Here is a 27,544-nt window from a genome sequence, read left to right as displayed (position 1 = left end):
TCTCACTCACACCAGCTCACCTCTTGCCTTCCCTCTCTGAATCCTTCTGCTCTCGCTTTCTCTCGCCGTGAGACTTTCTGGAGGACTTTTTCTAGCTTGGAGTGCCTGTCAAGCAGTGAGAAGAAGCTCTCAGGGAGAGACGGAAGACAGATAAGGTGGACAGACTGACAGACACACAAGTCTAGAGTAGCAGCGTCAGCATGCGGCGTGTGAGCTTCCTCTCAGTGTGGACCTACCTGCTGGTCCTCGGCCCGGTGGTATGGGGCGCCCCCAGCCAGTGCCCGGCCCAGTGTCACTGCCACGGGGACCTGCAGCATGTAATCTGTGACAACGTGGGGCTAAAGAATATCCCGCAGGTGTCCGAGGCCACCCGTCTGCTCAACCTGCAGAGGAACAACCTGGGCAGCCTGCCCACCGGCTCCTTCGCCAGCAGCAAGGGTCTCATCTCGTTGCACATGCAGCACTGCCAGCTCCGCGAGATCGGCGGCCAGGCCTTCAAGGGCCTCAAGAAGCTCATCTACCTCTACCTGTCCAACAACGAGATCACCAGCATCAAGCCGGGCGCCTTCGAGGACCTCACCGAGCTCACCTACCTCTACCTGGACGGCAACCGCATCAGCGACCTACCCAAGGGCATCTTCTCGCCCATGATCAACCTGTTCATCCTGCAGCTCAACGATAACAAGCTGCGCGACATCAAGCCAGGCACCTTCGCCGGAGCCAAGGACCTGCGCTGGCTGCACATGAGTGGCAATGAGATGAGCTCGCTGCAGCCAGGCTCTCTGGACGACGTGGAGAACCTGGCCATCCTGCACCTGGACAGGAACAGGCTGTCCACCTACCCCGGCCTGGCCATGAGCAAGCTGAGAGTGGTGGAGGAACTGAGCCTGGCCAAGAACCCCCTGAGAAGCATCCCTGACAACGCCTTCCAGAGCTTTGGACGCTACATGGAGAAGCTGTACCTGGACGGCATGGGGCTGGAGAAGGTTAGTCTCTCAGATTGTTTGTGGGGTGGGTGGGGGTCACTTTTGTGGGTGCAAAGAGCTTATTGAGTTGGGGAGAATTAAGAAGTGATTGAAAGTTTAAGAGAAGGGCAATGCAATAACATGGCATAGATGTGGTAAATAAGTATACTATGACGAGAGTAGATTTAAAAAATCTTTCAAGCCTTAGAATATTGAACATTTACAACAGTTTCATTTCATGCAACCTGTATCTCAATTATTTGAGGCACAGTTATCAATTAAGTAGACATAGAAAGCTTCAGTAATTATTTTGTATTCTTGTCTTATAACCTCTAGCAACCCTGCGGATTAGGGAGGCTTGTTGTTTGTTTGTTTTGGTTCTTCCATATTTCATCTGCTTATTTTTATGTACAGTCTGGCTTGCCACCGGCCAACTCCCCCTTTTCCAGTAGCCAAAAGTAATTTATCTTCTCCCAGTTCTGTGGTTGCATACTGTATCCCGAGGGCAGGTGATAATGTGAGGTGGTTTAGTAGATCTCTACCATTCATCATATGATGACTGACCATTCAAAGTTATGAGAACGTGGAGTACTCAAATCAAATTATTGGTCGCATACATATATTTAGCAGATGTTATTGCGGGTGTAGCGAAATGCTTGTGTTCCTAGCTCCAACAGTGCAGTAATATTCAACAATAATCACACATCTAAAAGTAAAAGAATGGAATTAAGAAATATAGAAATATTAGGACGAGCATTGTCAGAGTCCGGAGTATATATATTTTTATAATAATAATAATTACACACACAAAAAAATAAAATATATATATACACACACACACACACACACACACACACACACTTACTACCAGTCAAAAGTTTGGACACACCTACTCATTCAAGGTTTTACTATTTTTTACATTGTAGAATAATAGTGAAGACATCAAAACTATGAAATAACACATTCGGAATCATGTAGTAACCAAATAAGTGTTAAACAAATCAAAATATATTTTATATTTGAGATTCTTCAAATAGCCACCCTTTGCCTTGATGACAGCTTTGCACACTCTTGGCAATCTTTATGCTTTAGTTGTCGTGATTTCTCCGCATCGCTCCAACTGTAAACTAATAAGATCCTTATGATGACTTATCCACCCATATGGGTAGAAAATAGGTCACGCATGCTTTGGGTCAGGATGCACATGTGCCGAGACCAACGGGATCTCAGTCTCGGGCTGTTTGTCAGCAAAACAGTTGACTGTGCTTTTAGCCGTTGTTCTTTAACCCTGATTGCTCTGCTCGCCGTATGGTGTGGTACAAAGAGAGCACCTGTCAAAGTCAGTATATCTCTGCACCTGAAAGAGTGTAGGTCAGGAGGATTGCACAGTGGGTGAGAGGATTGGTGTTCTAGTCTTGTGTTGCTCCATTCCCATATATAGTTGGTTGGTGGACTGTTGGCGCTGAAGATTGGATTCATGTCCAATTTAGCTTGGTGAGAACAAGAAGTAGAGTTGGGGGAGGGATGAGGTCCCTGCTCTTTACATTAAGGAGATACATGGGAATGATATGGGCGACACATACATGCCTTCCTAATTGGGAATTCCAAACAATATCAGGTGGCCAAGTGACATCACCTAGTAAGCATCATAACAAACCGCTGATATAAACCACACTCTTCAGCACGCACTGTAAACCCAGACACAACATCATACAGGGGTTCCTCAAGGATAGCCCAAGATATCCTTGACCATACAGTGAGTGGGCGGCGTTGACGCAGTGCTTGATCATTCCTGAGGTTCAGGTTGGTGTGTGAGGTGGGTGACCGTCTCATTACACTTAATGGTACAGTCCGAAGAGGCTTTTAAGATCTGACTAGCTTCCATCCTTTGGTGGGAAAGGAGTTTGAACTATCATACAGACACCCCAAGGTTATAGAGATCATGGAACAACAGCAGGCACAGTCCAGACAGCACTGGAAATTGTTTCCTATCTAGAAATAACACAGTCGATCCTACACCTTGTAACCCATAGCATAACAATGTAAGATGTAACAAGGTTGAATGATCGCCATCTCACTCGGCTGACCAACCTCAATCAAGGCCTGAGTGGAGAGATGGGAAAGGCTGGCCTCGAGACACTTATCACAGATAAGAGACCCAGATGAGTGCTTGTTGCCTGAGTCCCAGTGAACACAGTGCCTGTTATAACTCCATATACTGATGGATGGGTTAGCTTGCTGCTCCCCACACATTCCAAACACAGTTTATTCAATACTAGAAGTGGTCCTCTGTAGCTCAGCTGGTAGAGCACGGCGCTTGTAACGCCAAGGTAGTGGGTTCTATCCCCGGGACCACACATATACAAAAAAATGTATGCACGCATGACTGTAAGTCGCTTTGGATAAAAGCGTCTGCTAAATGGCATATTATTAATCCAATATTTGAGTTTATCAATCCATGATACAGTATGGAGTGATCCCACAGGGTAAATGGTAAAATAACAAGCATCTCTCAGGCAGACTATACCAGTGAAAGTGAGGGGAAAGCAGTGGGAGATGGCAAGGTTTTGGGGTGGCACATGGTAGGGGAGAGTAAAAAGCTATTTTCCAGTCAAAAGTGGGTGTTTTTAGGGTGTTTTTGTTTGCTAGCCCGTATCCAAGGATGTACTGTACCAGCCAAATTCTCAAATTTTCGGTGTGTTTTTTCCCCTCGGCAGGAGGGTCCTGCCAACAGGTCAGTAAGGGTTAGGAGACCGGTAAAAAGAGGCAGGATGTTCCGTAGCCCATGAAGGACGGGTATTTTTAGCTTGCCCATTGCCCCTTAGGTGAATGGACAATTGGGCTCTTTGCAAGCCTTCCTGGCAGAGAAGTGGCTCAGAGAGAGAGAGAGAGATGAAAAAAAAGAGAGCAAAAACAACCTGGCCACGCTGGAAGTCATCCATTTTCCATTGCCGCAAATTACCAGAAGCCTCCACCTTGGCACTTGCGCCCTTCCGCAGTGGAAATTTCCAAAAGACACCTCAATCAACAGCCTCATCTCTTATAGACTTACATAACACATGTTGCAAAAGCCCACCCTCCTCTCACGGCTGCCCCGGACCTCCTTCCCTCCCTCTCTCCTCCTGTTAAAAGGCTAAGAGCCAACCCACTGGACAAACTGGTTGAATCAACGTTCTTTCAATGTAATTTGTCAACGTGGAATCTACGTGAAAATACATTGTATTTGGAAAAAGTTTTGTCACTGACAAAACTGTTGTTTTGAGGGTGAAATTTCAATGATTATGTCATCATGTTAACCAAATTTCAACATAGACAAACCTTGTATAATTTATTTTGAATTTGTACCTTTAAAACAACGTCAGATCTTCAACATTATATCCACTATCAGGCTTGGCAGCTCCTCCTACTGGAGAATTGATCTATCTACATCTACCCGTTTTTTTCTCCCCAATTTCGATCTTGTCTCATCGCTGCAACTCCCCAATGGGCTCGGGAGGCGAAGGTCGAGTCATGCGTCCTCTGAAACATGACCCGCCAAACCGCACTTCTTAACACCCGCCCGCTTAACCCGGAAGCCAGCCGCACCAATGTCTCGGAGGAAACACTGTTCAACTGACGACTGAGGTCAGCCTGCAGGCGCACGGCCCGCCCACAAGGAGTCGCTAGAACGCGATGAGCCAAGTAAAAACCCCCCCCCCGGCTATAAAGCATTTACAAAGTCATCAACAGCTATTGTTTCAATTCAACCAGAATTCAACTAAACATAAACAATACAATAAGCCTAAGGTTTCAAGAACTGATTGATTTAAAATGTATTGATATTTAGTGATATTGAATTGTGTTTGGTTGTCAATGCAACCAAGTATCAACATTTGAAGGAGATGTATCTTCTGCTTGAATAGTTCCTTCTGTGCCACTGACTTAGTCTGGCTTTAATTCCAGTTTGTCTACACATTATTAAATGATATTTGAATTTATGTCTCCATCGCAACCAAAAATCTAAGTTAAAGAATAGGACTAAATCAAATTAAACTTTAAATGCACTTTGACAAGTTAACAAATTATATGTTGACAACCAAACACAATTCCATATCACTTTTGAAATACAATAAATAGCCTATTAACTTGTCAACAAGTTAACAAATTATATGTTGGATTCACGTCTCCAACTCAACCAAAAATACAAGTTAAATAATAGGATTAAGCCCGTGGCGCAGATGGAACTATCCAATAAGTAGATAGGCCTATATCTCCTTTAAATGTTGATTTTGGTTGCGTTGTCAACCAAACACAATTCAATATTACTTTTGTAATACAGTAAATAGCCTAACGTTAAGGCTATCTTATAAACTAATGTAACATTCAACCTTAAAATGAGTAAACCTCAATGTGGCCACGGATGTGTACTGTAACTATACATTTCTTCTTATTTAATCATATAAAGTGTGCATGTTCAAGATAGCATGCATAGGTCATCGCCGGTCTGTGGAGATCTTCACAATTGTTGTAATAATCAGTGCAGAATCTCAAACATCATTGATCACTTGCACCATGTACTTTTTATGTAATTTCAATTGCAATCCAGGTCATTTGGTTCTGCTGTTAGATGAAGCACAGTGATAAGATTAATTTGTTGTATAAATAAACAAAATATCTGACATTGTATTCCCATTTGAACTTTGCTGTGCTTTTAAATGGTTGAAAGCGTAGTGATAGACATTTGGGTGACAACTAAACCAAAAATCAGACATAGTTTTTCCATTGGAATTTGGTTAAGCTTTTAGATGGTTGAAAGTATAGTGACAACACATTGGAAATTCAACTAACTTTTGGCTATCTTATTTGAGTGTGTGAATATAAATTGTAATCTCATTGATCAACATCTCAAACAAATATTACATTGAAATGACGTGGTGTGTCCAGTGGGAAACTTGACACGGTGAGCATCAGTTCATCTTGCACCTCTGTGAAGTTTTTAGCGGCCTCACAAATGCGTATGAAGTTTGGGAGAAGGGAGGGGTGAGACAGTCCAGTTTACATAAGCAACGGTGCAGGAACCAGTTATGAGTGGAGGCTTTCATGTCAGACAGAGTGACTACTGGAGAAAAAAAAAAGAATCCCCTCTACCAAGCATCGCTGTCTGCCCTCTGACAGATATTAAGGATGAGGTTAACTGCAAATTCTACATCTATTTACATCACCAGGTGTGCCTTCACTGCCATGTGAGAAAGGGGAGATCTACCTTATGGTTGAGTTCAGGGATTTCAGAGTTCAGGGATTACAATCAGTGACAGGAAGCTTTTATACTTGCAATGAACTACTTTTGGATTTGAAGGACAAGACTTCTTGGTCATGACATTATGGTTTAAATCTCTCTTGTCAAAGTCTACCTCTTCTGATGAAACTGAAAAGCCTCCTATACTGTGTCTTATATCTGTCTGCCTGTAGTTTTCTGACGGTGCGTTCAACGGCATGAGGGCCATCAAGTCTCTGCACCTGGAAAACAACAAGCTCAAGTCCCTCCCCAAGAGCCTGGAGTTCACCACCATCACCAACCTCACGCTCTCCAACAACCCCTGGAGCTGCACCTGCATGCTAGCCCCTCTGCGCAAGTAAGTAATGACCTCACCTTTACACACACATACAGTAGGAAATCTTATCTTGAACTGACACAATAGAAAACCATACACAAACAGTTATCTATTTGAAATACACACTAAACGGAAACCATGAATACATTTCAACATTCTAAAATCTTGATTAACAAACATATTATCCAAACCGTGAGAGAGAACTTCAAGACCCTGTATGTCTGATTCTCTCTGTTTCCCTCCACTAGGTGGATGGACTCTAGCCGCCAGCGCCCTGATGCGCTCTGTGCCTCTCCATCCTCACAGAGAGGAAAGCAGATCAGGGATAGCTCCGCCTTCAGCGACTGCACAGTTAAGACAAAGAGAGCCAAGAAGGGCACACGCCATTAAAACAGGTAATCTGACTGACGATGACTCAACGAAATACAAAACTAGTCCGTAAATAGGCAAGTTGAACCTCAGTTAAGTGAAGTTATGTACTGAGCTTAGCAAGCTTATGAGTTTCTCACCATCAGACTTGAGATTTTGAAGTCATATGCATTTACCCAAGAACATCTTGACAAAGGGTTTTGATTGTGATACATATTTCAAATTTTTGTTGGTCCCCTTCTGGCTTCAATGCTTTCCTCACGGTTTGAATTCTTACGAAGGATTGCATTTATGTGTTTGGGGACTCGGCACAACATGACATTGGATTGAAACAATAGCACTTAAGGTCAAGGGATGGGTTTGGACTGTCCTAGCTTGACATCTTTTCCTTTCCCTTCCCTCAGAACTCTTTGTCTTCTGTCCCCTGGCTGTTCTTTTCCATCTTGGCTTTGGGGTCCTGCCCAGAACAGAACAGCGTGTCCCGGTCATGGCGTTGACCAATAGGAGGGCAGACTGTTTGACTTGGCTGCTGATGTTTGTGTCTTTCCACAGGGGACGCTGCCTGAGGGGAAAGGCCTGTCCAGGTGACAGGCTCGGTACGTGTGCAGAGAAAGAAAGAAAGCAACGCTAACTGCTACTTAAAGACTGTCCATCTCACTATCTGCCAAATATCAATGTCACATGTACACACCTGGAGTGATACATGACACAAATACATCCCCCTTTCTTTTCAACGGCTGAAGAATTTGTCAAGCATCCCACAACCAACATTCAGACAAGCAGCCATGTTGACTCTCCTCCTCTCGCTCTCCCTAACGCCAGCTTTACACCCTCCTCTCTCAGGACCCCATCACTTGCTGCCAAAGAAATGGCCTGCATCATCCCCCAAGCCCCCCCTAATAACCTTCCAAATGGAATGTTCCAGGCCAGGTCTCCCTTTATTTAATGTGGGTCACTCGGTTGGTCATGTCTCGCTGTCTTGCTTCTCCTGTGAGAAATTCTGTCAGACTGAGAAAACATCCTGAAAGGACTGTGACCGTAAAACGGACATTGACGTAGTGTGACTTGACCTGACTCCTCTCAAAACTCTGATCAAAGGTAGTCCTGTGTAGCTCAGTTGATAGAGCATGGCGCTTGCAACGCCAGGGTTGTGTGTTCGATTCCCACGGGGGGCCAGTATGAAAAAATGTATGCACTCACTAACTGTAAGTCGCTCTGGATAAGAGCGTCTGCTAAATGACTAAAATGTAAATGTGAAATGTAAATGACACAACACAGCGCAGGCGGCTAAGGACTTTTTCTGAAAGGGTTAATGAGATAATGGAGCAACGGCAAGTCGAAAGTTGAGAAGGAACAGAGTCAGATGACACAGAGAAAGAGAGGAGTCTAGTTCTCCAGCGGTATCTTTCGTTTAATGACTGTCCTTTGTATGTATTCAATCTCCCGAGAGATACAAAGATACTTCATCCTTACATGAATGGAGTTTGGAAGTGTTTGCAGTGCCTTTAGGTCTGTTATCACAGGAGGAAATGTTGTACAGTTCAAAATGGATTAGAGAATAGGTAGCAGCGGTGTCATGTCTTTGAGCCTTTGACTAAATAATTAATATACTAATTATTTTGCCTTTTACACCCCCCCGCTGTGGCAATGCTTAATTTCTTAGCGGACAAATACAGACACTGTGTGACATTTCGTTTAAAGTAATTGATTTACATTGAAAACAAGATACTTTTTACTGCTAAATCAATGGATTATCTATAGGCATTGAAGACTTCCCAAACTCTGGGAGCATGTAGGTACCCCCCTTTTCCTTTCATAACTTTTAAGATTTGACTCTTCAGTATATATTTTATGTATATTGAACATCATCTTTTTGGGGGACATCTAAGAAATAAATATGTAACCTTGTCTGTCTTGATTCCATTTTCAACTACTGTGCGCTAACATATTAACACATTAACAGAGAGACAATGTCATAGGAGCAGCCAACCTTACTCCCGGGGAGCTACAGTTTGGGGGTTTTGTCCCAGCCCAACATTAGCACACCTGATTCAGCTAATCAAAGTCTTGATGTGTAGCTTATTAGCAGAAGCATGTGAGTTAGTGCTGGGCTGAAACAAACACATGCACATCCTGTAACTCGCTAGGAGTAGAGTCGGCACACAACCCTGCAATAATGAATCTGGAAGGACGTTCTCGTATGAAAATGTCTCCCTCTAACGAAAAAATATATTAACTGTACCCAGCAGTGAAGGTCCTGAAGGGCCACCCCACAGCTGGTTTTGAGCTTCCACCTCTAACCAGGGACTGACTCAGGCCTGAGAAACCAGGTGAGTGAACTCTCTGGACAATCAATGATATTCAGTAATAATTTAGCTAACTCTAATTAATCAATTAACTTTCTTAATTAAGAAAACATTACTCACTATGAGCTCCTTAATGCCCATGGTAGAAATGACCTTCTTCACTATTTCAGGTGGACACGGGGAACCAGCCATGACTCCTAAAAGGCATAAATAAACACGTAATCTAAGATATACAGTACATTTGCTATAATCAATATCAAGATTGCTCAATAACGATCCTCTAGGACCTCAGAGTATGCAGGATTTCATCCCAATCAATGGCCATCCTAACTAATGTTCAATCTAGCTGATTTCGAGAATATGATTAGAACAGAAACAAATGACTTGAGTTAAAAACATGATCTCTCACCTCCCTCCACAGACGACAAGTCAAACTTGGCCAAGTCAGGCTGGCCCAGCATGTCGATGTACATAGTAGGAGTGCCATAGACAAAGGTACACCTGGTGGAGGGAGGGGGTGGAAAAGTGGATACACTTGATTGAGGCACAAAGCACACAACCTACACACCACAGTTTACTGTCCCAGAAAATTCCTCAATAACACTGAATGCATGTTTTCCACAAGGACTTAGCTATTTCTGCCATACCTTTCACTCTCCATAGCTGCCAGGTTGGCACGTCCGTCGTATCCAGTGGAGGGAGAGACCAGCGTGATGCCATGCGTGGCCATGACAATGCCACCACCCACCGAGCCAAAGCAGTGGTACATGGGCACAGGCAGGCACACGCGCACCTGAGACTGAGGGGACATGGGACATAGATTAAAGACTACCCCCGTTTAGACAGGCAGCCAAATTCTGATATTTTTTTCACTAATTGGTCTTCTGACCAATCAGATCAGCTCTGAAAAATATCTGGTGTGAAAATATCTGATGTGATTGGTCAAAAGACCAATTAGTGGAGAGAAAAAAATCTGAATTGGGCTGTCTGTCTAAACGCAGCCTAACTAACTCATTGTCTGGAATCATATGTGTCTGTGTGGGCAGGGCACTCACCCTCCAGTCAAATCCAAGTCGCATGCCAATGAAGTAGGCATTGTTGACGATGTTGTGGTGGGAGAGGGTGGCACCTTTGGGGTTCCCCGTCGTGCCCTGACATCAGACAAACAAGTATGTCAGAGAAATAGTGGGCACAAAGCAATGTATATACACAAATGCACTTGAATAGGTCAACTGCGGCATGCACAGGGGACATGCATCATGACTCAATACTGTTGAGTATTATTATTCAGATCATTGTCAACAGAGGATTTAACACTCATTCACAGTATAGATTTGTTGAACACCATGACAATGTAAAGACGAACTGTGAGTGCAGGATCAAATAGGAAGAATAGAGAGTGATATACAGTTTACTAAAAGTACCGATGTGAACTGAATATTGATGGGGTCGTCGAAGGACAGTTTCTTCTGCAGCTCCTCCAGCTGCTGCATTTGCTGGCTGCTCCCTGCCTGCATCACATCCTCAAGGTGGTACATCCCCGGCTGCCGGCTGTCTGTCACTATCACTGTGTGGAGGTCTGGGAGTCTGAGGAGGAGGTGTCACGCTCAGTGGGGTGCAACGTAACAAAACATTCAGATAGAAATACATTATGTAGAACAGACAACCATGCTTCTCGGTCATGTAGAATAGAACAGATAATTGTGTGAGCTCTGAGGAGAAGGGGTCACGCTCAGTGAGGTGCAATGTAAATAGCGCTGAGCAATTAACCGACATTTCTGTTATTTTTCGGATTTTAAACAACTAATTGACTGACGTCGGTTCGCATTTCTTTCTGTGAGTTCAATAAGCACATTACACAGTTTCTGTAGAGGTAAATCATATCAAGCCCAAACTGTGCAATGTAGTAGGAAGTTGTAGTTTCCAACAGGCCAATATTCTACATAGTTGAGCGCAGAAAATGTGGCAATTAACTATAATGACCATAATCCATTGCGCGCTTACTTCTTCGGTCTGTGTTTCTTTTACACCTGCTACGTAAAAGAGACAGAAGAATGCGTGATCTAGAGGCATCTCTACTGGAAAATACAAGCTCTAAGTCAGGGATGGGTAACTTTGATGGGGTGGGGGCCACAACAAATCTGAACTCATCTGAGGGGCCGCAGTTGCTCGCGGGTACCCATATCCAACCCCCACTCTTGACAGCGGAGATAATATTTGTACATTTTTAAGTTAATTTCTGGCACATTTTGACCTTTGGTGTAGAGAAAATGTTGCAGTTTTAAAGCAAGTTTGCTGCAATTCTACACATTTTGCCATGGGGCGGAGAGAAGATTTTGCATGCAATTTTACTCATCTTGCCATCGGGCGTAGAGGAAAAGGAGTGGTTTTACATCTAATTTCTTGCAATTTTACACATTTTCCCATTGGGTGGAGAGAATAGTTTGCAGTTTTTATATGATATCTGAGTGAGACTGACAAAAAAAAAATCTGTGGGGCCCTCCCGGCCAATTATTCAACCATGATAGCAAGTTTAGATAGCTGGCCACTAAACAAACTTAGCAATCTAAAAATGTTTTGCTGACATGGGCTAATTGACTGACTATCAGTGACTAACATAACAAGAGAAAAACTGCTGAGGCACAACCAAATTTCGAAATTACACCTTGTGTATTCTAGTACTCTAACAGTAAGTTGAGACGACTGAGTTTCCCCAAAAAATATATATACATATATATTTGTATTTAATTTGTTATTGATCCGAAGGCCTTCAAAAGGCCAGTTTCCCATTCCTGATCTAAGTGATTGACAGTTGGTATTCAGCAGTCACAAAAGTATGCCTTATTTACTTTGAAGAATTACTAAAATAGTGAATTTGCCAGACAGCATAGGCAACTCTATTGAGATGAGATGATGACTTGGAATGAAATAATAAAGTCTTCAAATAATACAAAATGTAATATACACAACAACTGAAATATTTTAGTAAAGTAATGTGAATAAATTATGGTTAACAAGTGATAAGCAGTAATGGGCAGTCACTACCGTCATGGGACTTTTATTAATTGTTTTACTCTGTGTTACAGCATTCAACCCACATAATGCATATTGCATTTAATGTTTCAAAAAATTATTGAAAAATTAAAAACATTATTTTTCAATAATCGAACCGACCTCAAAAAGCTCAGCACTAAATGTAACAAAACATTCAGATAGAAACACATGATGTAGAACAGACAACCATGCTTCTCAGTCATGTAGATTAGAACAGAGAATGATGTGAGCTCTAGAAAATACATTTCTATCTGCAAAATGTGGAGCTTTGCACCCACCAGAACACAACCCATTGTAATTTGATCGTCATTCAGTGTATCTGAAATGATGTGTGATTTGTGATTGTATATGAAAACAGTGTGGTCATACCTGGCACTCTTGACCGAACCTGGGCTAGCAGTGTCCATCTCTGGACAGATCTGCCTGAGCATGTCACAGTACTTCTGGGTCTTAAACTGGGTCGGGCACACAATGGCATTGCATCCGACCTGGACCAAGAGCAGGAAACTACATTATTACCACCAATTAACATCATCAACATCATTGCCATTATCATCATAATAAACAGTTTAAAAAGCAATAATCTCTGCACCCTACTTAAGAGCACCACACCCAGTGCAGCTTTCATAGAACAAAACATGACGTGCCAACTCAAGTGACCCACCTTCCTCAAAGCAAACTCCAACTCCTGCACCTGATAGGCTGGGTTCACAGACACCTGTCAGAAGACAAAGCATAACCACTGAAAACATCTGCTTTAATGTACTTGACTTCACAAAGAGGTTGCAAAAACGAGCATGCTTTCCCCTATTAAGATTCCTCCTTCTCCATGCCACCAGTGTCAGTGCTCACCAGTATGATGCCAGCCTTGGCTGAGGCAAACTGGAACAGGATCCACTCATATGTGTTGGGTCCCCACATGCCCAGTCTGTCCCCCCTCTTCAGTCCCAGTGCCAGGAGGCCTGCAGCAGCCTGGTCCACCTGAGCCATAATGGAGCACAGTTAGCACACAGAGGTAATTGTAATCAATAAATTAGATGGACGCTAGAATGTGATTCACAGCAGCATTGCTGAAAGAGACAGGGGAATAGAAAGAGGCAGTTGAGTAAAACAGAAGCAATAGAGATATGGTTCTTACACACCAATGAACAGGAGTGCCACAAACTCCTAAAACATATCTAAAGGGGAAAAGGGTATTTTATAGTGCACATTTCAACATTGAATTAATCAGAACCGCATAAAGAAACTGCAGAAATCCATTTTTGATTACCATTACTATCAATAGAACCTAAACAATTAAACCAAACTGAGTGAGCAGCACAGCAGGTTGTTATCCAAACATGCTGAACATGTGACATGTCTTTATCTCCGAATTAATGTTTAACTTCAAAAAAAGTCAAGGTTTGGCTATCTGAACTCTATACACTATGAATGCTATGCACAGTCATATCATTGGTAGCTGTATCCACAACAGGTAAGTGCAGTACAAATCACTTTCATTGATACCAGATATCAGCTACTGCCTGGTTACCGTACTGCCAGGACAAATACTGTTAATACGTTTGGTGTCATTGGTCACATTTGAACTCAGCCCTAGTTTTCTGCTTTCATAACCTGGAGATCACGCCAGGTTAGACTTTGCCTCTAACCCAGCTCACTGCGTTCTTCCAGCCATAGGGGTCTTGTTAGATAACCACAACTGCTTAAGAGAACACATATGTCCATGAAGTCATATATTCATTTTTTAAATCTACAGGACAGAATGGTATCATGTGTAACAGGAGATAGTAAACAATGATGAATTTTCATCAAATCAACCCCTTTCCTAAATTTTATTTTCCAACAGTCTTGAAGGAGTTACCACATACGCTGAGCACTTGTTGGCTGCTTTTCCTTCACTCTGCCGTCCGACTCATCCCAACCCATCTCAATTGGGTTGAGGTCGGGGGATTGTGGAGGCCATGTCATCTGATGCAGCACTCCATCACTCTCCTTCTTGGTAAAATAGCCCTTACACAGCCTGGAGGTGTGTTGGGTCATTGTCCTGTTGAAAAACAAATGATAGTCCCACTAAGCCCAAACCAGATGGGATGGCGTAGCGCTGCAGAATGCTGTGGTAGCCATGCTGGTTAAGTGTGCCTTGAATTCTAAATAAATCACAGATAGTGTCACCAGCAAAGCACCCCCACACCATAACACCTCATGCTTTACGGTGGGAACTACACATGTGGAGATCATCCGTTCACCCACACCGCGTCTCACAAAGACACGGCTGTTTGAACCAAAAATCTCAAATTTGGACTCCAGACCAAAGGACAAATTTCCACCAGTCTAATGTCCATTGCTTGTGTTTCTTGGCCCAAGCAGGTCTCTTCTTCTTATTGGTGTCCTTTAGTAGTGGTTTCTTTGCAGCAATTTGACCATGAAGGCCTGATTCACGCAGTCTCCTCTGAACAGTTGATGTTGAGATGTGTCTGTTACTTGAACTCTGTGAAGCATTTATTTGGGCTACAATTTCTGAGGCTGGTAACTCTAACGAACTTATCCTCTGCAGCAGAGGTAACTCTGGGTCTTCCATTCCTGTGGCGGTCCTCGTGAGAGCCAGTTTCATCATAGCGCTTGATGGTTTTTGCGACTGCACTCGAAGAAACCTTCGAAATTCTTGAAATGTTCCATATTGACTGACCTTCACGTCTTAAAGTAATGATAGAATTACGTTTCTCTTTACTTATTTGAGCAGTTCTTGCCATAATATGGATTTGGTATTTTACCAAATAGGGCTATCTTCTGTATATCCCCCTACCTTGTCACAACACAACTGATTTGCTCAAATGCATTAAGAAGGAAATAAATTCCACAAATTAACTTTTAAGAAGGCCCACCTGTTAATTTAAATGCATTCCAGGTGACTACCTCATGAAGCTGGTTGAGAGAATGCCAAGAGTGTGCAAAGCTGTCATCAAGGCAAAGGGTGGCTATTTCAAGAATCTCAAATACAAAATATATTTGGATTTGTTTAACACTTTTTTGGTTACTACATGATTCGATGTGTGTTATTTCATAGTTTTGATGTCTTCACTATTATTCTACAATGTAGAAAATAGTAAAAATAAAATAAAAACCCTTGAATGAGTAGGTGTGTCCAAACTTTGACTGGTAGTGTATGTTTAAGTACCATATTTAATTAAGTAGTTTTCACTTGTTAGTCTATAATTATCTGTAACTAAGTACTGATGTTCCTACCTTTGACCTGTTTAACTGCCAGTATCAAATGCCTGCCAGCATTGAATGTTATGGTTAAAGTTTGACCCCAGACTGAGCCGAGGGCACACTGATAATGTACAGTATCTGTGAAACGGTGTGATTCTGTAGCACAGGGATGGGCAACTGGCGGCCGCCCTTCTGTAGGCCCGCTGATTAGTGATCCGCAGGTTGACTTATAACCCGCGGCGCGGCGGGTGGGTTTAGAGTCATGAAATATTGTGTGGATGGAGGGCTGGTGGGTGGCGGGCAGGTTGAATAAAGAGAAAACAATACATCAGGGCTGCCAGCTTTTGAAGAAAGCTTGGAGTGAGATTTGCTATGTGAATTTCAATGCCCCGTGGCACAACCCCTGGATGGGGATTTTCTTTACTGTTTTAAAGCAAATTTCCTGCAATTCTATTCATTCTGAAATGGTTTAGGCCTATGACCAGGGTGGAATATTTAAAAATAAAAACCACAGGTCCGGTATATTCAGGATGCCTTGAACATCAAATGAATACTCAAAATTGGACAACTTTGTTGCTTTGAGATTTTGAAGGAATGAAATTGAAAGTATGCTAATATTTTTTTAACATATTTTTTTGGTGGTTTGACACTTTATTCAGACAGTAATTAAATAAGATAGGGAGACAGGCAAATGCTAGAAACAGGTGAAAAGTTGTGTGCGACATGTGGCGGGGAGTGTTACCACTACACCAAGGCTCTCTACACAGTAAATATTGATGGTTGATGGCAGTGCGTAGCCAAATCATAGATTGTAGTCTCCTTGTCCATAGACTGCTTTTAAGATAAAAATGCAAATATTTTGTCATTTGGGTGAACTCTTTAAAATAGGGCTGGAAGAAAATCCTGCTTGCTCTCCAGGAGAGTTGCCCACCCCTGATCTACAGTGGGGAAAAAAAGTATTTAGTCCACCACCAATTGTGCAAGTTCTCCCACTTAAAAAGATGAGAGAGGCCTGTAATTTTCATCATAGGTACACGTCAACTATGACAGACAAATAAAGATTTTTTTTCTCCAGAAAAATCACATTGTAGGATTTTTTATGAATTTATTTGCAAATTATGGTGGAAAATAAGTATTTGGTCACCTACAAACAAGCAAGATTTCTGGCTCTCACAGACCTGTAACTTCTTCTTTAAGAGGCTCCTCTGTCCTCCACTCGTTACCTGTATTAATGGCACCTGTTTGAACTTGTTATCAGTATAAAAGACACCTGTCCACAACCTCAAACAGTCACACTCCAAACTCCACTATGGCCAAGACCAAAGAGCTGTCAAAGGACACCAGAAACAAAATTGTAGACCTGCACCAGGCTGGGAAGACTGACTCTGCAATAGGTAAGCAGCTTGGTTTGAAGAAATCAACTGTGGGAGCAATTATTAGGAAATGGAAGACATACAAGACCACTGATAATCTCCCTCGATCTGGGGCTCCACGCAAGATCTCATCCCGTGGGGTCAAAATGATCACAAGAACGGTGAGCAAAAATCCCAGAACCACACGGGGGGGACCTAGTGAATGACCTGCAGAGAGCTGGGACCAAAGTAACAAAGCCTACCATCAGTAACACACTACGCCGCCAGGGACTCAAATCCTGCAGTGCCAGACGTGTCCCCCTGCTTAAGCCTGTACATGTCCAGGCTCGTCTGAAGTTTGCTAGAGTGCATTTGGATGATCCAGAAGAGGATTGGGAGAATGTCATATGGTCAGATGAAACCAAAATAGAACTTTTTGGTAAAAACTCAACTCGTCGTGTTTGGAGGACAAAGAATGCTGAGTTGCATCCAAAGAACACCATACCTACTGTGAAGCATGGGGGTGGAAACATCATGCTTTGGGGCTGTTTTTCTGCAAAGGGACCAGGACGACTGATCCGTGTAAAGGAAAGAATGAATGGGGGCCATGTATCGTGAGATTTTGAGTGAAAACCTCCTTCCATCAGCAAGGGCATTGAAGATGAAACGTGGCTGGGTCTTTCAGCATGACACTGATCCCAAACACACCGCCCGGGCAACGAAGGAGTGGCTTCGTAAGAAGCATTTCAAGGTCCTGGAGTGGCCTAGCCAGTCTCCAGATCTCAACCCCATAGAACATCTTTGGAGGGAGTTGAAAGTCTGTGTTGCCCAGCGACAGCCCCAAATCATCGCATCATTTTTTTTCTAATTTTGTCTGTCATAGTTGATGTGTACCTATTATGAAAATTACAGGCCTCTCTCATCTTTTTAAGTGGGAGAACTTGCACAATTGGTGGCTGACTAAATACTTTTTTCCCCCCACTGTACATAAAATATGCATCAAGCCGAACTGAAACATTATCAGAAACATGTTGGGTCATTTTCACAGCTTTCTATTTCCTTGTCAAACTGATGTCCTTTGGATATTTTGCACAGAAAATCGTTCCATTTTTTTTTTTTATTGCATTTTCTCCCCGGTGCCTAATCACCTTTGCTCAGCAAGAGAAAAAGTTACTGATGTCAACTAGATTGAAGCATTAATTATATCGATTTATGACATTATTCTGGTGAGCAAGGATTTGTTTAGATTTCTAGAGCAAAATACAGTATAATGACAAGAAAAGCTGCATTAAAGCTGCTTCTAATTATAGACAGTTGACTAACACATTTGAGAGCTTGGGACTATAAGGTTCTATCTGCAAAAAATGAAACACTGTCAGCTTTTACGTCACTGAAATAAATTGCACTTTTAGGCTACACAACAGGTCCCTAAGCGCGCAATCCCATTCTCTCAAGATGCTGAAATAAATAAATCAAGACCTGTCTGCTAAACGCAAGCAATTCATTCCGATCAGACAGTCACTGGAGGAAAAAGGAATCAAGTCTCAATTCCGATTCCCGGCAGTGCTGTGGGTATGGAAGGGAACACAGAGGATGGAGTTCACAAGCGCCGATGAAGCCCTGAACAGGCTGTAGGAAATCTTTCCAGATGAACGAGAGCCCAATGCCCCGAGGAGAGGAAGAAGCGGGAAAAAGTGGTAAGCACACTAGGCTACATACAGTAATGCCCAAGACCAGCTTATCGTAAATTGAAACAATATTATTTCCCTCACCCCCAATACAATCTAGACTATATTCTCCTCAAGTAACTGTTCTTCTCTAGGAAGTAACAATAGAATTAGCCAATGCCAATGAGATGCATGGACACTGCAAAGACAATATAAAAGAGGAAATATAGCATGTACTGTATGTCAGTAACCACGTTTTCCATCCACAGTTTTTATGCGAGTAAAGTCATACCATAAAGAAATTAATAATGACAGCTGTGATGGAAACAGGAAGTTTCGGTAAAATTTTATAAATGCAAACAGATAATTTGTTCGTTCGACATGGTGGAATCTTTTTGTGTCTGTAAAAGTAATTATGCGAGAAATGGCGGTGGAAATGCCTTTACGCGCAAATATTGATATAATAACCATAATATCGAAATAAACTTGGAGTCACGCGTTAATATGTGTGTGTGGTCCTCCCACTACGACTCGAAAAACCACACAGTTTATTAGGCTACAGATTAAATAAGTTATGATGAACTTCACAGGGTGGTGAAAGTGCACAGTGATCTTGATGCTCCTTTCCAATAATATATTGAGGGTCTTATTCTGGTGACATGATGAAAGATGCTTGACTGCGTTTGACAAATAAAAATATTCTCACTCTTATCCATAATAATCTCATCATGTAGACTAGCCAACCCACACTGTATCTGCGAGCTGTTGGCTAGAGTGCATGTGCCAAGACCAGAGTAAGCACATTTGCTATTTAACGCAACAGTAGAGTTGAAAATTCCATATTTATTAGGTACATGAAAAATTAAGTGAAAAAGTACATTTTGTGTGCACTACTACATCATCACCCACTCATTTGGTGGAAACACACCACTGGTGGGAAAATGCACATATTTTATTTATGCGGATTCTAGAATATTCACATGAAAATCTGTTGCCAAATGGATTGAAACTTAGCTAGTAATTGTCAATAATTGTTCTATGGATGTGTGTGTGTGTGTGTGTGTGGGCGAGAGGGTGTGAGTGGGTTTGTGTGTGTCTGTGCATATGAATGGGAGAGTGAAGGAGGGTGAATATAAATATGTATAGGAGGGCGGGAGAGAATGGGTGTGCGGAGGCATAGGGTATATGTTGTGTGTGAATGAAGGAGAATGGATGAGTAAGTAGATGTAAAGAGGAGTGTAAATTTGTCTGAGAAGATAAGACAGGGGAAAAGACAGGTTGGGATAAACTTGGCCTGGGTGGGTAAGAGAGGGCAAGGATGGGGGTTGGTGACAAGCTTGGCCAACAAAATCCAATTTATCACATAGAATGTGCACTGGCTCCATGGGAGAAAAAAAAATGCATATAATTCTCGAACACTTAGATTGTCAGCAGATGTGGTTTTCTTGCAAGAGTTACATTTAAATAAAGGAGAAATGTAATATTTAAAGAGGAGTTGGGTTGGAGAGGCCTATTCTGCCACCTACTGTAGCAACAGCAAAACTGTAGGCATCTTGATAAATAAGAATACACAATGTTCCCTTATATCCCAGCATATTTTCTCATTTTGAATTGTACAGTACCTTACATGGTGACAAATATACATTGCTTTCATTGTATATCCCACCAGGGGCAAATCTGGTGTTTTTAGATAAATTCAAGCTATATTAGATCAAATCCAGACAGGAACTATTCTTTTAGCAGGTGACCTAAATCATACATTTGATAAAATTGACAGACGTAGTAATAAAAAAGGCACATTTAGGTAGCCTCCAAACAGGAAAAAAAAAATCATCTCAACAAATAATTTACTAGGACACCTGGAGATTACTATTCCCAACTAAAAAAGATTATAAATTTTTTTCTCAAAGTAACAAAAGCTATTCAAGAATGCACTCAACAATTTACTGGATTCAAACATTCATGATATAATGACACCAATAGAAAATATACTTAGCGACAGAATTTGGAGAATGAAATTTACTAAATACGTAAACCAAAAAATTCAAACCTTTACCATTACAAATGTAGACATAGAGGACAGAGAAAAGCCGACCCCCAAAATAATTTGGGGTGCCTTTAAGGCGTACATTAGGGGAATGATAATATCATACTCGGCAAAAGTTAAATTTTAATTTCTAAATCAGATTTAAGAAAAATAAAGCACTATCTTAGAAAAAGCCCATAAAAAATCTTTACAAGTTAAAAGACGAAAATACAATTTCTGAACATAAGCAGGAATACGATCTTTTACTTTTGAAGAGAGCCAACAACTACAGGTTAAACTCAAATAAAGCATACTACTTATTGGAAAATAAACCTGATAAATATCTCACAGCTCTCACAAAACCAATACACGCTAAACCAGTTATAATTTTAAATGCGGTAATTAGAAACAACAATGCGATTAATGACCATTTTAAAAGCTTCTATGAAAATGTACTGTATATAAATCAAAATTAAACAACAGTTGGAAGGATCCTACAGCCTTCTTAGACTTAGCAACCCTGACGCAATTATCAGCAGACAACAAATAATCACTAAAAACAGAGGTCACCCAAAAATAAATATTAGATACTGTTAAAACATTCACGCGGAGAAAGCACCAGGAATGGATGGCTTTCCCATTGATTTCTATTCAACATTTTGGGACAAAGTAGCACCCCCATTTACACAATTGACAACACACACATCACTCAATTCAATACTTCCTAGTTCCATGTATCAAAAGTTATTTAAGTTATATTAAAACCAGGAATCTCTGGAGAGTCCCCTGCTGATTATAGACCCATAAGTTTAATAAATTGTGATAATAAAATAATAACAAAGCTTATAAGAAATTGAATGTCAAAAATTCCGGCTTGATACATATCAAACAGGGTTTATTAAAAATAGATACTTACAAACAAATACAATAACATTTTTCAGTTTAATACAATACGCAAAAAAACAAGATATAGATTTGTCAATAATGGCTGTTGATGCCGAAAAGGCTTTCGACAGTCTTGAATGGCCTTTTCTATTCAAAACTTTGTAAGCTTTCAACTTTCCAGCTGAAACAATGAATTTTATAAAACTATTATATAAATGTCCTAAAGCTAAAATATCCCAAATAATACATTATCTGATGGCCCCTCTCCCCCCTCCTGTTTGCACTGGCAACTGAACCGCTTACAGAAATAATTAGACAGGACCCAAACGTAACAGGTATCATGGTAAACATGAATATAACTCAACTTATTTGCAGATGATCTCCCGATATACCTGACCAATATTGAAAACTCAATGCCCCCTTTGCAAAAAAGATTTTAGGAATACTCTAAAATCTCAGGATATAAAATTAATGTGGTAAAAAAACTAAATAAAGGCAATAGGACAAAGAATAACTCACAATCTACAGCAATCCTTTAAGTGGACCACAAAAAATATGAAATACTTAGGATGCTTAATAAGTGACAACAAACAACAAATATATAAAGATAACTTTATTCCATTACTTAACAATATGAAAGCAGATCTAATTAAATGGAACAATCTTCCCATAAATCTTACATGTAGAATAAACCTCTTCAGAATGGCATGGCTCTGAATGTTTTTTTATTAATTTTTGGTAATACCAATTACCCACCGAAGACATTCTTTAAAAAAGTGTCATAACATACTTTTTATGGGCAAATAAAATTAATAGAATAAAAAGGAACGTTTTACATCTTCCTAAGTCTGAGGGTGGTTTTAACCTTGTATCAACTCGCTACCCAATGCTTTTACTTGCCACATACAGTTAAAGATGCAATATGCAGAAATCGCTCCGCCATTTCCTGGTTGCTAAAATTCTAATAGTTCGCCTAATTTCAGTTTATGTGGCAAAACAAGCAATGTATAGAGAATAATTGTACCATCTAAACCACTGAAATATATTTTCAATAACCAAAAAGAAGCTGGTGTACAAAACCGAAAGTAAAAGATACAAAAACGAAACTTAAGAATGGGAGGCATAGAAATAGCGCACATAGAACAGATCTACCGCTTCTTAGACTTGCTGTCAATGAGAATGACAGCAAGTATAACAAAATGTCACTTAGTGCCCCCAAAAGGCTAGGGCTGGCTCTGACTGCATGTGTGGGTATGGATGCGAGTACGCTGACCCACGAGAAGCCATTTTATGTACTCTTACTTATGTGTTTTACTGTATTCATATTGCAAACAATAACAAACTTCGCTTTTTTGTTTTTTTATATCTGCCTCCATACTGTTTCCCTTAAATGGGCCTAGAACATGCTGTTTCAATTAGATGTTACAATTCCTTTGGGAGGGGGCGAGAGGACATGGGTCTTGGCTCTGTCTGAAAAGTGTGCAAGCCTCAAAATCCTTGATTCCTTAACTCCCTCGCCTTGGATCTCCTCCTCCAATGAGCTTTGGGATGGAGGCAAGGAGTTGAGGAATCAAGGATTTGAAGGCTTGCATACACTACAGAAAGAGCCCTTGTGTACCCCTAATCTGTTTGGCATAGGATTAGTACAAAATAGGAAGTAGACACCACTCACATCCTGCTGGAGCTGTGAGAAGGTCTTCCTGACCCCATCCTGTAGGAACACTACAGCCTCCCGGTCTGGAAAGCGTTCAGCTGCAGCCTGGAGACTCCCACCGACCGTACTGAAGAGCAGAGACTTGGAGGAGGTGCCGTGGGCATAGCTGGTGGTGAGTGTGGGGATAGTGGGTGGACTGTCCACATGGACTGCACTAGGTGGGACAACAGAGAGAGCTGAAGTCACGGATCTGAAATGGTCTGGGGTTTAAAAGTCAAACAAACTGGAGTTAAAGGGTCTGAGTGAGATCTGGTTCGTACAAAGCCTTTAGATTAATATGGAATTCAACAAAGGGTGATATTCATACGAGGATTTTCAGGAAAATGATGGGAGCCATGGAAACAGTTTGAATAGGACATTTAAAATAAATTTTTTTTAACCTTTATTTAACTAGGCAAGTCAGTTAAGAACAAATTCTTATTTACAATGACGGCCTACACCAAACAAACCCGGACAACGCTGGGCCAATTGTGCGACGCCCTATGGGACTCCCAATCACGGTTGTGATACAGCCTGGAATCGAACCAGGGGGTCTGTAGTGACGCCTCAAGCACTGAAATGCAGTGCCTTAGACCGCTGCGCCACTCGGGAGCCCACTCAGGAGTTTGGGATGGGGTCATATGGAGTGTCAAAATGGGGCCTACTGTAGGGAAAAGCAGTCCAAGTAAATGAGTTAAATGGTTAGGGGGTGAGACGGATGAGGACAGGGAGGGCAAATGGGACTCAAGGGCCAGGGAGGGGGTGGCGCACCTTCTACACTATGGACAGAGGGAGAAGAAATGCATTGGTCAGGCTAGACATTTAGGCCGTGTATTCTGATTATGGCGTCCTGCTAATGGAATTCCGAACACATCAAGCGTCTACACATACAATACATTTAAATGTGTCTACCTACCGTGTCCACATTGTGTCCGGATTCCCTTTTTCCACGCAATATTCAAATGCCTGTATGCATTCTACAAACGGTGGAACAGGCTAAATCTGATAATAACACAACTTACTGGCAGTAGCCAACTACTGTAACTAACTAGCCCGCTAACCTCTGTAACTGGGCAGCAAGCTAGCTAGCAAAGCTAAAAGGGATTACAAACAGGTTAACATAACGCAAACAAAAAGTTTTTTTCTAAATAAACTAGCTGGCTAGCATTTATGAAGCCAGCCAACACGTTCCTCACATGCTAGGAATGCATTTCCTCCAACGTTAAATGAAAAATGGTGCCTCCTCCCTCCCAAAACACAAGTTCTATTTCACTTGAGGGACTATGCTAGTGATAAATGCAATGCTGGCTTGGCTTCAGCTGATGCCGATTCCACCTGTATGATGTGCCTAGGCTTAGAGCATGTATTGTGCTACTCTCGGGCCACGCCTATATGAAGCACGATTGGCTATGATGAAGGAGACAAATGCTAGAGGCTCTGGGAGCGGCCTCAGATGTAAACAACGCTCCTGAGCGGCCCGCCCACCAAGCACTCCAAAAAGGACAGGGGACCTACTCTGTCTTCGCAGCTCTGCTCTCTCAACCAAACAGACTCTGTTGAAGACTTAAGACAGGAACCTGATGCTATCTAGACTAAGAGACCTCTGAGGCCGGTTCTGGGTCAGAGAACATTGGAAAAGAGTGGGCTGAGAGTGAAGCGCCCTGTTCATCAGCTGATATGCAGGAGCTCCTCTCTAGGGTTCTGAAAGCTCTGGATTTTAATCCAAACCCTAACAGCAGCCTGGGCAGAGTGTACATTCCTCCGTGCCCCAAGTTCTCCAATGAACTGCGTCAAATTTGGGCTAAGGTGAACTCAAGGTTCTATGTCTCAAGCCAGTGCAAGCCTTGGACCTTCATGGCTTCCCCCAAGGAGTTGGGACTGTACCAGTACCCAGTCATGAACCCCATTGTTGCGGCCATGGTCCTCCCAGACAAGGAGACCATTGGTAGGTCTCCCTGCTGTCCTCCGGGACCTCATCGGGCTGCTGACGACCACTTAAAAAAAGACACCTTCCTGACATTGGCCATGGTGGCTCGCCTCATGAATGTGACTACTCTGCTGCAGGCATACCTGCACAGTCTGATAGCTCGCCTGTCCAACGACGGTGACTCTGAGCTGACGGCTGAAATGACTCCTCTCCCTCTTAAAAGCTGAGATGTGCTAATGGCAAAGCCCTGTCTACAGTCATCTTTGGCTCTCACAGACAAAGATGTCGGCCTCCGTGAAGAAACACTTTATGGAGCTCCCCATCTCCCCAGGCCAAATTTTTGGTCCTGGTGTGTACCACATTTTGGACCAAACAGCGAAGCTGCAGAAGGACAGAGAGACCCTGGAGTCTTTAATGGGTCCCTCTGCCCTGCGTTTCCCTACCCAGAGACAATTGTAGTCTAGACCTCAGCTTTCCCCTGCCTTGAAAGGCCACTTGGGTCCTCCCCCAAACCAGCCACGCCCTGATCAGCCACATTAATAGGCTCTGGATCAGCAGTGGCGCCCCCACCAGCACAGGCAGCAGCACAACAAGCACGGTCCCTCTGCTCCGAAGGATGATGGGCCCCCTCAGTCATCCTGATGGGTGTGGCCCTGGCAACGGCCACTTCTCCCACGCCCATCGGCCAAAGTGGGAGGAGCTTGTGGAGTCCCCCTGGGTGCTGGATACAGTACCGGCCATCACCTTTCAGAGGGGTTTGGTTAACTACAACAGCCGACCCCCTGAAAAGAGATGCTCTCCAACTAGAGATTGCATTCTTCTCCAGCAGGGAGGCAATCAGACAACTCAAACCATCAAAACAGCACAGTGGGTTCTAAGGAGTATATTTCCTAGTCCCCAAGCGGGATGGTGGCTTTTGCCCCATCCTGGACTTGAGGCCTCTCAACCGGTGCTTGAAAACCCTGCCATCTCCGTCTCGCATCCTACAGGCTATCAGCCCAGGCCAGTGGTTCACCACTGTCGACCTAAAAGATGCCTACTTCCACATACCGATCCACCCGGCTCACAGGAAGTTCCTGCACTTTGCATTCAACGGCATAGCGTATGAGTGCCAAGTGTTACCTTTCGGCCTCTTCCTGGCACCAAGAACATTCACAAAATGCATGGATGCTACTCTAGCACCCCTAACATCACAAGGGATTTTAGTACTAAATTACCTAGACGATTGGCTAATCTGTGCTCAGTCGCGAGAACAGGTAGCAGCAGACATGACATCTCTCCTGAAGCACATGTCAGAGCTAGGCCTCCGGTTGAACATGCAAAAAAGCTACCTGGTCCCCACACAAACTGTAATGTCCGTGGGCATGCGGATCGACTCGTCTCTAATGAGGGCTCACCTCACCGACGAGCGAGTCCAGAAAATTGTAGATCACCTCAATCCTTTTGTCCAAGACCAGAAGGTGACTGTTCTTCAGTGTAAGAGACTGATGGGTCTCCTCCCCTAGATGCCCTGGCCCACGAGTGGCTGAGGAAGAGGCTATACACTCTGGACAAAATCAGGGAAGTGGTCCACCAGGTCCTTCTGATTGCCCCGAGATGGCTCAGACGCCACTGATTCAGCACAATACTGTCACTCCGAGGTAGTTCCCATGCTGTCCCTGGTAGGAGGCCAGACCTCTTGTCGCAGACGGATGGCACATTGTGGCATCCGAATCCCTCCCGCCTGAAGCTGTGGGCCTGGCCGCTGAACAGCGAAAATGGTCTGATTTAGATCTTGAGCCCTCCGTTGTTAACATCTTACAGAGTGCCAGGGCCCCGTCCACCATGTTAACCTATGACACGAGGTGGTGCGTGTTCTGCCAGTGGTGTGGGGAGCAGGGGGTTGCTCCAGAATCTTGCGACATAAAAACTGTGCTCCAGTTCTTAAGGTCTTTGTTCGAAGCTGGCAGGGCTGCATCCACACTTAAGGTATACGCTGCAGCCATTTCAGCATGTCATGATGAAGAGCAGGATAGTCCACTTGGCAGCCATCCGCTCACGGCAAGGTTTCTTAAGGGAGTCCGTTGATTAAGCCCCGCAAGAGCCCCCTCAGTTCCCAACTGGGATTTGGATCTGGTTCTTGGAGTAATATCCAGACCTCCCTTCGAACCGTTAGATGCTTTGAAGCTAGAAGCCTTGAACACCTCTCTTTTAAGACTGCGTTTCTGGTGGCTATCGCCTCTACCAAGAGGGTTGGCGAGCTCCATGCTTTATCTGTTAGTGATGAGTGTTATCGTCTAGGCCCGGGTAATTGTGGTGAATTATTATTAATGAACTGTAGAGTTTAATGGACTATGAGGTAGAACTGGGTTAATCAAGAGCATAGAGTTAGATTTCTTTGTTACTGGGCCAGGAATTGAATTGGGTCATTTCACTGTGTATGTGGGGTTTGTGTGTGTTTCAAGGATTTAGGGCCTTGTCATGGTTAAACTAAACATGAGTGTGTGTGCAAGACAGGGG

The 27,544-nt window shown here is 42.8% G+C and overlaps 2 protein-coding genes across 2 annotated transcripts in view; one reads left to right on the top strand and one right to left on the bottom strand.

The window, feature by feature from the left end:
* acsf2 (acyl-CoA synthetase family member 2) overlaps positions 1-27,544 on the bottom strand; it is a 52,063-nt gene that overhangs the window by 7,384 nt on the left and 17,135 nt on the right. Inside the window, exons 2-10 of the mRNA XM_041853139.2 lie at positions 23,098-23,293; positions 13,138-13,266; positions 12,950-13,003; positions 12,655-12,773; positions 10,656-10,818; positions 10,287-10,382; positions 9,879-10,030; positions 9,641-9,732; positions 9,352-9,428 (exon numbers count right to left, since the gene is read on the bottom strand). Of these exons, the coding sequence (XP_041709073.1) occupies positions 9,352-9,428; positions 9,641-9,732; positions 9,879-10,030; positions 10,287-10,382; positions 10,656-10,818; positions 12,655-12,773; positions 12,950-13,003; positions 13,138-13,266; positions 23,098-23,293 (1,078 nt within the window). The remainder of the gene's footprint in view (positions 1-9,351; positions 9,429-9,640; positions 9,733-9,878; positions 10,031-10,286; positions 10,383-10,655; positions 10,819-12,654; positions 12,774-12,949; positions 13,004-13,137; positions 13,267-23,097; positions 23,294-27,544) is intronic.
* LOC121543389 (chondroadherin-like) lies at positions 21-8,099 on the top strand. Its single transcript, XM_041853254.1, has 4 exons — positions 21-986; positions 6,414-6,577; positions 6,805-6,951; positions 7,478-8,099. Exons 1-3 carry the CDS (start codon positions 201-203, stop codon positions 6,944-6,946), a joined length of 1,092 nt encoding a protein of 363 aa, XP_041709188.1. The 5' UTR covers positions 21-200; the 3' UTR covers positions 6,947-6,951; positions 7,478-8,099.

Source organism: Coregonus clupeaformis, chromosome 1 (genome assembly GCF_020615455.1).
Source record: "Coregonus clupeaformis isolate EN_2021a chromosome 1, ASM2061545v1, whole genome shotgun sequence".
Classification (NCBI taxonomy): Eukaryota; Metazoa; Chordata; class Actinopteri; order Salmoniformes; family Salmonidae; genus Coregonus; species Coregonus clupeaformis.
This window is presented reverse-complemented; position numbering and strand designations above follow the sequence as displayed.

Bases quoted from the DNA above. Each gene is read 5' to 3' on its own strand.
- LOC121543389 (XM_041853254.1), top strand. From the start codon at position 201: ATGCGGCGTGTGAGCTTCCTCTCAGTGTGGACCTACCTGCTGGTCCTC. The intron at 987-6,413 runs GTTAGTCTCTCA...GTCTGCCTGTAG, and splicing joins ACGGCATGGGGCTGGAGAAG to TTTTCTGACGGTGCGTTCAA. The intron at 6,578-6,804 runs GTAAGTAATGAC...TCCCTCCACTAG, and splicing joins ATGCTAGCCCCTCTGCGCAA to GTGGATGGACTCTAGCCGCC.